The 15,473-nt window shown below is 44.4% G+C and overlaps 1 protein-coding gene and 1 long non-coding RNA gene across 2 annotated transcripts in view; one reads left to right on the forward strand and one right to left on the reverse strand.

Moving 5' to 3' along the window:
- Positions 1-7,167, forward strand: part of unc-119 (unc-119 lipid binding chaperone) — a 34,851-nt gene extending 27,684 nt beyond the window's left edge. The window contains exon 5 of the mRNA XM_084597448.1: positions 836-7,167. Coding sequence (XP_084453574.1) covers positions 836-957 — 122 coding nt within the window. The 3' untranslated portion in view covers positions 958-7,167. The remainder of the gene's footprint in view (positions 1-835) is intronic.
- A 4,624-nt stretch (positions 7,168-11,791) lies between these two features.
- On the reverse strand, positions 11,792-15,262 carry LOC146194509 (uncharacterized). The gene is made up of 2 exons (XR_014705884.1): positions 14,802-15,262; positions 11,792-14,706 (listed from the first exon to the last, which is right to left on the reverse strand). It is a non-coding gene; the product is annotated as an uncharacterized LOC146194509 (long non-coding RNA).
- Positions 15,263-15,473: the final 211 nt, after the last annotated feature.

The raw sequence follows: 15,473 nt of genomic DNA on the forward strand, positions 1-15,473 counted from the left end.
TGCCAGCATCCATGCAGAGTCGATGTTATCGCGTCAACTCCGCGAGGGGTCACCGGCCGCCGTTGGTCAAACCGCAGAAGACGGTACCAAAGAGACTGACCCAGGCAGCGCGAGAGAAGAAAGCGGTCTTGTAGAAAGCCGTGCTCGGCAGGAGTGCACGCTAATTTGCGCTGAATGGGACAGGGATATGAAGGGAAGTGCTCCCTCCGCGGCGGCCGCCGGTATGTGTGAACTCCCACCTGCAGGTATGCGCTCGCGAACGACCCGAGTCGTTCGGGCTGCTGTCGCACACAATTCCGAGAGGTCAAGAAACTGAAGACACCGGCGGCCGAGGAAGACAGCAGGCAAGGTTGAAAGCTATGCAAACGCAGACGGGACGGGAAAGGCAGACCGTGAATGCATGGGCTACGCTCGGGGGAAAACAGGCGTGACGACCGGAAGTCTGAGAACCGAGCTTCACCCGATGGCGCTTCGTGGGCGGGGCTAGCGGGGCGGAGTTCCCGAGCTGTTTTCTTCGTTTTTTTTCTGGTGTCTCGGAGTGTTGAGTTGAGGGGAGCGAGGAGGAGCGCCATTTTTAATCGCCGATATCTCTGGTGTTAATGAAGCTAGCTAAAAAATTCTTGCGGTGAATTGACCTGTGAGGGAGTACCTATCTCTCGACCGATTTGTTTTACCCCGTTTTAGGCATTGCATGACCCCTTTAAACCCCACAAACCAAACCAACCAACTAGCACCCTCTCCTGAAAGTCAGGGTCTCTGAAGACGTACAAAACAGTTTTGAGTGGATAACCTGCTCTCGCATCATGTCCCCCCTCTGTTTCTTCTCGCAATGCAGGTGACGAGATGATTGCCAACCCATTCGAGACCCGGTCGGACAGCTTCTACTTTGTGGACGACAAGCTGATCATGCACAACAAAGCTGACTATGCTTACAATGGCGGCCTCCAGCACCAGTAAGGCTATTGCCGCCACCTCCCACCTCTCGAGCTCTTCGGGTGGGAGAGCATTCTACAGCAACAACACCAGTGTCTCGCCACAAGCTCTTCCCCCTTTCCTCCTGTCTAGGACACTGCACTTTCTGCGTCTGCCATTAGGTCGCCATCAGCTGTGCACACAGAGCCTATACACTGTATGGAACAGCCTCTCTTTTCCCTGTCCCCAGTGTTGGTCATCAGAGGCACATTTTAATGTGGTACGAGCCACTGAGGCAGAAGGAGAAAAGGAAGAAAATGTTTTTTTCACTGGAACAGCTTCACAAGTGTGGGCCAAGTGTTTCTCCAATGGAGGCAGTTATGAGTTGGTAAAAGCAGCTGACCTACATTTTTTTAAAGTCCTGTCTTCATTTCCGGGATCATTTATATTGGTAGTTTTCTAAGCAGTCTATTTTTGTAATTTGTTAGAATGATGTGAAAATTACTTGGGAGGACCACTGATATAAAGCAATAACCCTCCTGTAGGGTATCACCAGGGCAAAGAAAAAAGGTAGGGTTTTACTAAATCAGCCAATGCAGCTTTGCAATGGGGCAGTGCAGACACTGGTTCGGTTTGGTTAGTTTATATGCTGCAAAGGTGCTAACTTGCTGCATCGGTTAGGTACGCAGGCTCTCAGCCTTCACACACTGCATATGGTATCCTTCAGGTCTTGCTGCATTGGGCTGCACAGGAAATCCTCCACTAGTCATGATCTTCCAATCGGCTCACTGATAGTTTTGTTTTTAGCTTGCTTTTGAATTGGGGTTCACATGTGCTAAAGGCTCAACCCAAGCTCATTAAGTATTACTGTGGTGAAGTAGGCACAAAGTATTTTTAAGGCTGAAAGTACCTCATGCCTTGCGTCACTCAACGGCTGTCATTGCAGATTTTTTACACTGGTAAGATAGAAATTTCGAGTTGCATTGTATCTTTCACTATAGCTGCATGGCTACTTCAAATTTTCATTTCGAGCTGTTGGGCATGTCCAGGAGACAGCTTAAGTTTAAGCTGTGCTTTGTATTAGTACTTTGTCTAGTAGCTGTTTCACGGCTGTTGAAACCAAACTGCACAAAGCCTGACATGCCTCATTTAAGGTCATAAAGTTTCTGAGCCAAGCTGCCAAGCTAACATTCAATTTATTTTGTAAAGAACTGAAGAACATCAGTTCCCAGTAATATGACATTTAAATTGCTCTACATTCGTTGTGATGATTATGGTAACAGGCAACATGAGTTCAGCTCTGGCATTGGCTTACCAGCATTCATTGAACTCATGCAGGCTTGCATGAAATTACCTCTTAGTAAACCTGATAACTGACAACAACTGAAAGTCTTGTACGAAGAATAAATGGCAGTGCATAATACTAAACACACGGCGATTGATTGGTGCCTTCAGCAGCGTTTACTCATCTCGTGTCCCTTTGAAGCCCTACACGCAGCAGTTGTCAGTGTGTGGGATTCGAAGGCTTGCGCGACATACGCGACATACTACCTTTGTGACATGGGCACAACAAAACTATATTGTACAAATTTTTTTTTCTGCTTTTTGTGTACTTCATTTTGCTCTTTGTTCCACATATAGTATGTTTGTTTAGAGGTTGTCAGTGTCGAAGTATTGTGAGTTTTGTCACTTTGACGCACAAAATTGGGAACCAGCAGGGAGTTCTTTAGAACCTGCTCCCAAGAGAAACCTTTGGGAAGACTTATTTTTACAAAAGTGAGGGACTAATGCATGGGCGTTACAGAAATATACTCTGCATATGTGGGCAATTCTGCACTCTGCTAAAAAAATTTTCAATGAAGAGAGAAGAAATTGCCCCCTGCATTGGTTTTGTACGAGCATAATGTCAGTAATCTGCAGTCTGTGCACATGCTAAATGTCAGTGCTGTGTTGTACAAAGCCAAGATGGCAGTGCAGTGCAAGGAAAAGTATTGTGTGCTTTGAGCCTCTGCGGCATCCAGTTTCATTGGGTTCAGTCAGTCACCCCCTGCATGGACCCACGCAGCAGCCATCAGCAGAGGGTGCTGAATGCAAGTACAAGAAGAGCAGTTGTTACTAGGCAATATGCATACCATGTATTGTATCGTGCAAGGGATGGCTTGATGTAGTGTTGCTGCAAAGTGGGATGCTTGGAAGCAGAGCAGGTAGAGTAGACAGTGGATGTGCTCGACATGAGCAGGCTTCAGTTGGCAGCTGTGTTCTGCCATCAGCTGTCTTTTGCTTAATTGAGTTACGTGCTATTGCTGGCAAAATGATGCAGAGTAGACTGAATTTGACAGCCTGCATGCATAGGCAGGCTACCAAGAGTTAATCGGGGAAGAGACCGGTGACAGAAAGGATGATATATTTTGCACTATATTCACAGTGCATACACTGTACAATACTGTTTTGCCGGTGTGCTCACTTTTTGGATGCTGGTTTGTCTCTTCATTTTTGCACATTTCAAGAGCTGGGCCAAGTTTGGCCGTAGCTCTGTGATATGCTAGTCTGTGTAACTTCAAATGGAGAAACACTAAGCAGAAGTTTTTTTTTCTGTTGTCTTGCTCTCCACATCTTCTATTCTTTTGCACATGTATGCAGTACAGCCACTATCTTTGCCTTCCGACTGAATCCAGTCTAGCTTTTCACATATGGAAATTGGTCCAGAACCACCTGTGCCCATTGCACTGAACACCAGAAATAGGTACAGATTATTTCATTGCTGAGTTATCTATTGCTAAAGGAGTGATAGCATTGTACCATCTACATAATAGTAATATCTGTTTTCACACTGCACGTCTTGGACAGAAAAATGCTTATAAACAATGTAATCAATGGTCTAAGCATGCTTTTTATGTGAGCAAGCTTAGAGGTTGATTCCTACGATGTGCCTATTATATATGTGAATTTGCACCCGTAGAGTTGAGTGGTTGTTTTTAAGTTTGAATGCTTGCCACAAACTGTGGAACAATATTCTTCCTGTTGTATTTTGCGTGGAAGGCTAGTACGTATATAAAATGTCAGGTTGGCTTTGCAATATGATTGCAGTTACAATCTTTCACAGGTCTGAGCAGCGTCATCTGAGTATGTTGTGCTGGTTAGTGTTGTGGCAGCATGATGGCATAGAGTTCCTTTTACCTAGAGGGACAGCTGGGGGCGCTGCACTTTAGCAACCATGGGTGCGCTAAGCATCATGGGCTGGTGTGCTACTTGGCGCGGGCAGTAAAATTTTTTCGGGACACAGTGGCGTTACTAAGCTTTCTCATCACAATCATCACCATTACCTCGAGGTGGGAATGTGGAGCGTAATAGCCATAGTAGCGAAGACTTAAAAGCAGACGACGCCAATAAAAAGCGTTTTTCTGAAATTCCACTAAAAACACCTTAAAGTGATTGAGCAACCACATATATATTTTGAAACATTATTTCCTCTTTGAAGTGTGCCTATTAGGTGCAAAATATTGATTTCTATGCTGCTCAGTACTTAGCCAATAGGAGAGATAGCCATCATTTATTTTGGACAGATTTTACACTTAAATGCTGTTTCACTCATTTTTATCTAATTTATAGTCACAGTATTAAATGTTGGAACATTTATTATTGTAGAACAGCATTTATCTTTACATTATTTTTGCCCAGAACTGCACTCTGTAGTTCTCGCCCCATGATGCTTTAGGCACCCATGGTGGCAGAACTGGTCGTCTGGAAGCTCCATGCAAACTCCCATAAACAGCGGCACAGCTTTCCCTCTAGGTAAGAATAAGAAACTCTACGCATGATAGTCTGGGTTGGACTGAATCTCGTTAGTCTTGCCTAATAAAACTGGCCATGGCGTTGAAAATCAAGCCGTGCTTCATTGCTCACTTTGTGTAGCCGCACTCTCTGTCAGCGTTACATTTGGCGGTCATTGCAATGTACAGTGTGCAGTCATTAGCAGCCAAGAAGTGAAAGCGTGGATAAAAATGCCTATGCTGCACAGTGCTCATGTACGTGCACTGCATTGATTGATCTTATTGATCTGTGTTTTTAAACTGAAGAGCATGCCAGGCTTGGCTGGGTGCAGAACAGCAGCTGTGCACTTCCGCACTCTTTTTGGTATCATTGCGAGGTTTATATAAAAAATTGCACAACTTTTCCTCTGAGCCTAATGCTGCTGTTGTCACCTTCCAAGATTGTGGTGTACACGGTGTCTGCTGTTGTGTAATTTGATGCACCAATCTTGTCGCCTCTTTTTCGCACATCCCATAATCTGTCTTGGAATGCTCATTGTCTAGAGTCTTGCGTAAATTGCTTTGCAAAGTTCAGTTCATTTCAGTTTATTGCCAAGTACACCCTTGGGGCCTTTCACAAAGGGTTGGTTTTTATACAGAACTTGGATTGTGGCAAATACTATAATTATTGAAAAAAAAAAGAAAGATCACTTATAAGTTGTAAGAACGAGAATGAACAGGTAATAGTAGCAGCGATTTCGTAAGGAAGGCCATTCGTCTGTGGCATTTTGAAAGAAAAATGAAACAGTGAAGGTCAAGTGAAGTCACCGTAAATCTGGAATGTGGGTTACTCGGTATTTTTTTGTTATGGAATGCAGGTCATCATGTGAGCAGTAAAGGGGACTGTCGCACTGTGCGTCCTTACTCATTCCTTGGTCACTTGGATGCACATAGCTCCATGGCATCAAATTTGCTTATAATAGTACAGATCTTGCAACTGTGGTAAATGCTTTTCTTACCGTTGACCAACCAGTACTGTTGTTTGAGCAGAGAACTGCGTCAGATGATGACTGGAGTTGAACAATATGATTAGAGGATGGACAGTGTCACCTACTTCTATCTCCCTTCGGCGTAATTATGCTGATAAGCACACTTTGCCATCCTGTCGACAGTTTCCTGCTTTCGTCCACCTCACAGTGTGCACTTGTATCAGACCTGCTTTTCAGTAATGGGTAATCAGCCCAGTGCAGCACTACCATAATTTGCACACACTGGGCCAGGCACAGGATAGTGATAGCAGTTCAGCAACTGTGGGTGTGACTTTGGCTTTGGCTCTAAACCTTTGAGAAGTAGGATCTTTTTCGCCTGTAGAATTCGTTGCATCAGCATAAGGCTTAGTTCTGTACAAACACATAGAGGCACGCCTGAAGTAGCTGTAATTTGCAGGGTATGTGGAAGGTGCACCAAGCACACCTGCAAGATAAATGTACAAGGAGTGTGTCTGGGTACTGATGATAAGCATGAGGGAAGGTGCATCTCCTCAAAGTAGTCTTATGCGGGACTGACTGCATTGGTAACTTTATTTGGCAATTTTACACTGTGGTGCGCAGGCCCTATGATGCGGCGGGGAACAGAGGCTGTGAAACATACCTATGCTTACTTTGTAAAGAGAGGAAATTGGCCTGGGCTTGTAAATTTTTCTTGTTTTACCATATGCCTGTGAAGAACAAAGGTATCAAATAGAATAGGTCATAGCATACTACCAATGTGGTGTGCTGTGGTACCATTGACTATTGCATGTCCTCTGGTTCTTGGGCTCTGGCAATGCCAACAGATTACGATGGCCACTAAAAAAGGAACTTTGGTAGTGTTAGATAGATGGAAGAACCAATACATGCGGTGCATCAAAGTGTAAAGGTCGTAGTTATCCTTAAAGGACGTGGATACTGCAGTGTTTGGCATGTGTTTGTAGTGTTCACTACCTTGTCTTTTAGAGCATTTCACACTTGGTGCACAACCAGAAGACTGCTGACTAGTCCATTTATAATACCAGATACCTATGCTGCAGGTTGTAGTAAGCTTTTTTTTACCCAGTTTTCAGTTGTGTGGCTAGTCTTAACAATAAATTGCGAGGTCAGCTGAAGTTGCTCTGCGAGAGAGGGACATGTGTGGTGCTGTTGATGCATTTCGTTGCTCACAAGCCTGCATCTCTCTGGAGTCTCAGGTGGCGCTATTGGAACACATGGACGTCCAGTCAATCTTTTTGGTGCGACCTGTCGTCAGGAATTGCTGCTGAGAATCCGCAGAAGAAAGTGCTGATGTTTCTGGGGTTTTTACCTTTCTACACTGTGATTGCAACCGTGGAGATTTGTTTGAGCAGTGCCGATCTGTCTTGCGTGTTTACTCTCTACCATGTTATATTACGAGAATAAATATTATATTATATACTGTACTATATACATCAAAGCAGCACTGTGAATAATAAATTAAAGGCCTATATGCTTCACTCGATTTTGCAGCTCTTTTTACTAGAGCCTACAAGCTCGTCTGACTCTGGAGTGGGGACATGCAGTAACAGCACACGACAAAACAGCATTGGTTAAAAAGCGCACAAAAAATGGCACAGCAATAAACCAGCATGTGAAAAAAACGGCAAGGTTTTTGCCCATGAAGATTTTTATTTCAGTTAATTTCTGGTCAAACAGGTGTTAAATCACCTTTTGTGATTATCAGATACTGCCTTTCTTCAGCTTAACTTTTTGATTGCCATCATACCGTGAAATTTTAGAGAAACGCATTTTTACAATGTAAAATTGTTTATGGATGCAGTTTTTTCACATAAGGTAAGATTGCACCATAACAATTGATATATTCACAGATTTTGGCTCGGGATGTTTGTATATTTTTGCCATTTATTTTCAGAAAAAGCACACTATTATTCTTTTATCAAATGCAGTGTTACATACTTTTTAGTATTTTGTTACTGCACTTCTAAGTCGATGTGAATAGAGACTAACTAGTCCCAGTGTAAAGGCTTGCCGACGTCTATTAAAGAACCCCTGGCACTCCAAACATATTCAACTTAATCGCGCAACATATGGCCAATGGCGTTAATGTATTGAAGTACAAATTCACCTCATTTAGCCTCAAGCACAATACCATTCCAACTAGATAGTGTAACTTTACAAATGTGTACTAGTTTCTCATGTATCCCACAAGTAACTTGTAATGGCCCAGGGTCTGCTATCGTAGTAACGAAACAGTAGCACCGAAATTAAGCAACTGAGAACTGCCCAACAACTAACTGCCATGCGCACACTTTGAGCAACGATGCAGTATACTGCACTGTTTATTTGCCTTGCTATTGTGGCATCGCAGTGTTTATTTTTCCATTTGCTCTTTTCTTGCTGTGCTGTTTTATGCGGTGTCCAGCTTTTTACTTGTGCTACTTGTATTGTTTTGTTGCGCTGTATTTTGTGTAGTATTTTCATGCATGCTGTTTTCTGGGGAGCTGTTCTTTCATGCCACCATTTCTTTCTTCGTCACTAGAGCATTTTGGGCTGCCAAAAGGTGTTGCAGATGAGCATAGTCTTAGTCTCTTCTTCCTCGCTTAGGTAGTTGCACATATCTATGCTAGAAGGAGTCCAATTAGTTAATTGGATTCTACCTCGAGCATGGTGGCAGACTTATGGTAAAGGCTTGTTATAATCAGGATACCAGTCAGCATAGTTTCACCTTGCTTGTACTCACCTATGGGGCTGAAACATGGAGGCTAAGAAACGGGTTCTACTTAAGTTAAGGGCAATGCAGAGAGCTGTGCAATATAAAATGGTACGCATAAAATTAAGGGATGGAAAGCATGCAGAATGGGTCAGAGAAATAACTCGTTAGTAACATTCTTGTGGAAATCGAGAAGAAATGGGCAGGGCATGTAGTGCGAAGAGAGGCTAACCGATGGTCGCTAACGGTAACAAACTGGACTTCAAGGGAAGGAAAACATAGCAGGGATAGCAGAAAGTCAGATAGGCGGATGAGGTTAAGTTTGCAGGGCCAAGTGGACGGAACCAGCACAGGACCGGGTTAATTGGAGGCATATGGGAGAGGCCTCCACCTTGCACTGGAGTCTGGCTGATGGTGACTAGCTGGTGGGCGAGGCTAATCCAGCGGTCGACAGCTAAAGAGCTCGGCGGGCGCCGAACATCAAGCTTTTCTGCCAGCGGCGCTTCCACCTCTGCCACTCGCGCCGCGGCAGACTCAAAGCAGATGAAAGTCCAGGCAGTGAGGCTGCCCATCGCCTCGCTCGAGATGTATACACCCGAGCGGCCATAGAGACCCCGCTACCCAGAGACAAAGACCCCCTCATCACCTACAAGGAGCTCTCTGAGACTCCCAGACTAAACAGGAGGATCTATCCACCACCAGATAGGTTCCTAATACCCTCAGAATGCAGGGCCTGGCGAAAAATTCAGGCCAATCGTTTCTTTTCTCGTGTTACTCTGCATAATGAGTTGACAGGGGACCCAGAGGCTTGCAATCTCTGCAACGTACCTCTGAGTCAAAATCACCTAATCTGGCAATGTCCCGATTCTCCGGGAGCTAAAGAAACTGATCTCCTTGATCAAATTACCTGGGAGTCCTACATCCGCAGCCCAAATGTGGATGAACAAAAGATCGTCCTACGCCTGGCGGAGGCTTACTCCAAAGGCTGTGGCTAAAGGTACGTCGGACGGACCCGATCAATGGTCTTAAAGGTACGTCCGACGGACCCGGTGCGTTTTTCTTCGGGATCCGTCCGACGGATCCGGGAAATATTTTTCAGAGGTACGGCGGACGGACCCGATCGGTAGGGTTCTTCCGACGGACCCAACGCATTTTTCTCCGATATGGGCCTTGGGATTCGTCGGGAAAGCCGGACTCAGATGTGGTTGTAGCAACAACATGGTAGCCATATGTAGCCAAATCGAAGTTGGTATGAGGTGTACGTGCGAGGTGTAAGAAGTATGTACTACATACTGCATGCGTGAAATGTGAAATTACAAAGAATAGTACAGTGGCAAGAATAGTGCCTAGAATGGGTGATATACTACGTGATGGCATGATGATAGGTTTACGTGAGTTGGACCGCGGCAGGGTGGCAAGCACGACCAGAGCGCAAGCGCATGTAATCGCGGTGTTGACGGCCAGCCCGCGGCCCGCACGCCCGCTCATTTGGTCCTCGTTATTATGTGGATTAACGTCTACGACGGTCGTTATGTAATTATGTAGTTTTGATTCTTCAAAGTTTCCTCACTTCCATCTGTGATGAGATGCGTCACGTAACGCATCGCTTTCTGCTCGCATTGAGGTTTGGTGCTGCAAGTTCTACGTAGTACAAGCGGCGCTGAAAAAGCTGGGCACCGCCGGCGTGTCTCTAGCCCAAGCATCGCGTCATTCGTGTTTGTTGTACAACTGGAGGTGTGGTTTGTGCTTACCGTGAGATGCTGTGATTACGGATTACGTCCTACTAGAGTGCTGTGTGAGACTACGAAGAGTGCTGTGATGAGTGCGCCGATGTCCGGACGGACATCAGTGTGTCCGTTTATGATCGGCGATGTTGCACGTGCATGTCAGTGTTTATTAGGTGCAGTGGTAATTTATTTACACGCGCTGTACAACAATCAGACGAAAATAAGTCATCGACAATTTGTTAGCCTGTACTACAGAGCTCAAAACTCGGAAAATGGGAATGCACGATGCAGTTTTCGCATGTTGGAGTGCACCGAAAAATAAGTGCCCAGCCCACACCGCCGGGATGCGTATTACTACAGGTGAAATGGTGAAAATAGCTGCCTGGCACAGCACCTTTCTAAATGTTCAGGCTTTGTACTATTGTTGAAGGCCACTTTATCATTAATAAAGGAACGAATATGCTTTATGTGTTAATGACTAATGCTTTTTCAACATATTATGTTCATTTTTTTTTTCGTTTTTCCTTAGTTTCCTTTGTTTTTCATGCTAGACAAACACAAATAGTACACTTTTAAACTTGTCAGTCCAAAGCTGAACATGAATATCTGCCATGCATGTGACAGCTTTAATGCTAGAAAGGTTGACATGTATAGCATGTACGTACACGCTGCGACATCTTAGTGGCATGTTAGGCTACTTGCCCCAAGGTCGTGATGTTTAATACCAGTGATGGCAGTCGCACTTTGGTGCAGGTGAAATGCAAATGCTTCTGTTTTCTGCAAGATGTCAATTCAAAGTACAAAGCCCAGGCAGTCAAATTAGTCTGGAGCTCTCCACTACGGTATTCTTCATAGCTACATATGTCACTTTAGGATGTGAAACCCTACATGCCACAGGTAGGCTGCATTGTTTTTTAGATTTTGTAACCTCTCATCTATGTTTTGCAACATTTGGCTAATTTTAGTTCCCAAACAGTTGCTAAAGATGAAACCGAAGCAGTTCTTGGCATGGTTTGCTGCTTAGATTAATTTGCTAATTGAAGTTCTTTGAAACTTGCATCAATGCTGGACAGTTCAAATAGCAAGCAGTTGAATTACAGAAATGACGTGGATCATGCATTTCAGTTCTGACAAGTGGAAAGTAACGGTCCCCTCCTTGCATGCATAGGTGCCTTTAGACAAATACATACTCGGGTGTGTGATTGTGACGCATATCAAGGGTCAACAGAAGGCCATGTGGAGCCAGTGTGATATTCTTCATGAAGGCTAAAGTAAAATTGTACAACAGCTGCTGTACCATGCAGAAAAAAAATTGATCATTTAGTGTATGATTAACTGACCATGAATAGCATCTTACTCAGAGTATGATGTGATATATATCTGGTTTAGCATCCCAAAATAACTACGGCTATGAGGAACACAATAGTTGAGGGCTCCGGTATGATTTCGACCATCTGGGGTTCTTTTACATGCACTGACACCGCACGGTGCATGACGGCCTATTGTTTCGCCTCTATTAAAATGTCTCTGCTGTGGCTGGAACCAAATCTGCATCTTTGGGTTCAGCAGCCAAGCACTCTAACTACTGAGCCAGCACAACGGGGCCAAGTATCAAAATGCATGCCATTACATTTCTTTCTAGCCTGTGGTTTTCTTCACAGAACTAATGTATACAAGGAAAAGTAAACAGCAAGAAAACACTAGTTTTATTGCACATTATATTCACATTTCAGCAAACATTCTCTAGGAAAAAATTTCTCATAATGTTTTCATGGAAACCATGAACAAAACAAAACAATGCACTTACTCCACTCGAATTATTAATGGGCAAGGTTGCATCTATGCTACTACACTGCGCTTATCACAAAACCACCAGCCCCATCTGCTTTGGCCAATCACTTGATGGAACTAACGGAGACAGATGTCGCACACCACAGACTGGTCGTCTCGCAACATATCTCTGCATATGTTGCATTTCAATTTCATGCCTTTCCACTTAGTTTCAACTGTTGCCAGCATTACTAGTCACCCATCTTTTCTGAAATTCGTTTTTACGCTGTTGGGATCAGCATCCTTGTTAACGACGGTCTCTGGCATTTTAGATGCTATCATTTTCACATCTTCCTCATCTGGAAGAACGAAGGAAATGACAAGCTTTGAGCAGACAAAAAATTAGGGAGACTCCTAATCTCCACCTGTAAGGGTATGGTGTGCCAGCGTTAATGGTTCTTGTCTGCAGATCCCACTGTGGATTCTCGTTAATTTACATGCCCTTTGCTACAAACATTACTACTAATTCCTTAATTCATGTCTCTGTTATCTCAGATATACTCATTAGCATATGGTCGTAGGCTGCCCTGTTAGGTGATAGACAACCTAGCATAGACCTCTGTAAGCCTCAACCTTTCTTAATTGGAGCTGAAACGTTGAAGCTGAAATATTTCAAATATAACTTTGTAAGCTTGGCTTAACAGCTCCTGCCATGTCGTGTGGCCTCGTGACATTTGGCTCGTGGCACTTTTGGCTTGTGCACAGGGGTCATCTGTTAAACACTGGTTAACATGCATGAAAAATACATTTTCACACAAACTGGTGGCAAATGGTCAAGTGGTGCACTGAAGATTCTGAAATGTATACCTATATTCATGCAAGGATCGCATCATCACATAACATGATCAAGAGTTCTATCAGTACCTGTAGTTACATAGCATACCTATATTCATGCAAGGATCGCATCATCACATAACATGATCAAGAGTTCTATCAGTACCTGTAGTTACATAGCATTTCAATGCCCATTAAAGGACCACCTCAGACAATGGTTGTTGTTATCTCAAGACCTGTTCTAACAGCGTACTGACGCCATTCCACTGAGCGATGGACATGTATATGCATACCCTAGATAGCTCATATTGTGGATCTCATTTATTTCTATGACTTCCAAGGAGTTCCTGTCGTCAGAAACTTTATGAAATCGGGGCAGTAGTCTTGAAAGGTGATGAAAAGAAATAACCAGGTTACCTTGACGCAATGCTAAATTAGAGGGTGAATATGCTGCATGAAGATACCAAGAAGCTTGTACAAAGAAAAGTGAGAGTGAAATGGCAGGATTTTTGAAACATTGAAATAAACTACAAACTACACTTGTCAAACCTGTCATTAAGGAATGGAAATCATGCAGTAATCAAAAACGCAACATGGAAGCCATTTTAGGTCATCTTCACAAAACACATACCCACACCTCACACACAGCTTCATACTTATGAAAGAGGACAAACCAATATGCAAGGAGTGTGGAGATGAACTAACAATAAACCATATCTTACACATGCGCCAGAGTCGAGAAAAGAGGAAACATTTTGTACAATTTCCAACAGATCCATTTCCATCCCAGCATGATCCTAGGAGAGACGTGCAAATTTCCTGCATTTTTGGTTTCCTAAAATGTTCCTAAAAGAGCTACATCCTAAAGAACTTTTTTAGTCATTACACACAAAATAAATACATTAAACCTTGTTCTTGGTGCATGGCAGCATTAGTCGCTTAGGCACCATAAAAATCAACACAATGCTGTAAGGTATACCTTGGTTAGCTATGTTATATGAGACAAGCTTTCGGCCTGGTGTGGTCCTTATTCACGTGACAGCGCTGTCATGAGGGTCTATGTCCCAGCGATCGGAAAGTGACCTATTCCAATAATTTTACAAACTGAAGGTGATTGTACAGATTTCTAAAGACTGGAGTGCTCAACTGTTTTATCAACGTCCGCCTGCTTTGACAGCCTGGAGTGAAACTGTTGAAGAGAATACATTTTTGAACATTTAACGCGTTTCTGAAGGCGTTGCTTTCAATTACGGGGCCAACAAAAAGCAGGTGAATGTCAAACGCCGCCTAGATAGGCTTTCTAGCAAGACAGCGGTGTAGCGTGGAAAATCGCTCCGCCGATCCATCGCTGGCGCCGCTGACTTGAAAGGCGAACTGTTCAAACTTATATAGCTACTGACCACACCTGAAACACTGAATTGCGCATGATCAAGGCAGAATTTCTTTAACACTGAGCACTGGTAGCTATCGATTTCGCGCCCAATATTGTGAAAATCTGTCCTCTCTTCGATCATTGATACGTCCACGGTTGAACATTTATGCGCCTCGGGGTAGGCCAGCCGTGGGAACATGGATGCGTGGTTGTAGCAACGATCGCTTGCATGGCACACTCTGCAAAATTCCAAGAGTCAGCTTCTTCAACGAAATGTGCAGCGCACATTTTCTACCGCGTACCTAAGCCCGGCGATGCATGCATATCGATCCCGATCGTTTCAAAGCTGCGCGGCCGTTCAGTCGGGTCACGCTAACCTCGAGCATGCAGGGGTTTAAACTACATGTACACAAACTTCAACGACAAGAAAAAGATGCAGCCTAAGCACTTTAGTCAAGTAATCCCCTATATACCAAAGAACATTGCTGTTCACAGGGAATTCGGATCATTCACGCTTCCGGCTTTCCGGTTGTGCACTCTTGCGGTGCGGTGCAGTAGGTCTTCGCCTCGACGAGTCGATGTGCAGGCCTCTAGTAGATTCGGCATGTCTTCTGCCACGGCTCTGAGGTAGAATTTAAACGAAGAATTTAGCTAAAAACATCCTGTTTCCTCGGTCTGCATGTGAGGAACGAGCATAATGCCATTTCACATACATACTTTGGACTGCCGAATGTTCAGCTGCACGACGAGGTGTGTGTGTGTTGTGCCGGCGCTAGATCTTCAGAGGTCGATGCTGGACCTAAGACAGCGTAAATGCTAGGAATAGCTCGCTCGCATTACGGGCAGATCGAGGTGATAGTTTAGTGCGAAGCGAAAGCTGCTCGTGAATGTGCGTATCTCGATGCCAGCTGGTGGAGCTGGTGCAGTACGTAGCATATCGCCTGCAGCTATGTGCTTGACAGCGATGTTTGCCGTACACAACCCTAAGTGAAGACCGTGATCTATGTTAGAACGGATACACTCTTCGTAGCACCTCATCGAGAGTCGCGGCTAGCTGATATCATAGAGGATGAGATCCATTCACGCGTAGCAAGCGGAATGGGGCCGCGTTCGACGTGCATATAGCCATGAGCCTGTATATCGACGTCCGCCGTATCTTTACGAGAATCGAATGGATCCGTCGGACGTACCTTTAGACACTTCGTACTCCAAAACCTCTGCGGCCACGGCGCAAGAGAGCCGGCAAGGAGACCCTCCTTCTGGCTGAGCCCCTGCCCTGCATGTCGGTGTAAATAAAGTCTTCTCACTCGCTCACTCACTCACTCACTCACCTTTAATACTTGAAATGGGAGCTGTGTGATTGGATCAACCCGTAAGAGTGAAGGCTCG

The sequence above is a fragment of the Amblyomma maculatum genome, chromosome 3 (genome assembly GCF_055883805.1).
Source record: "Amblyomma maculatum isolate TAMU_Amacu chromosome 3, ASM5588380v1, whole genome shotgun sequence".
Taxonomy (NCBI): Eukaryota; Metazoa; Arthropoda; class Arachnida; order Ixodida; family Ixodidae; genus Amblyomma; species Amblyomma maculatum.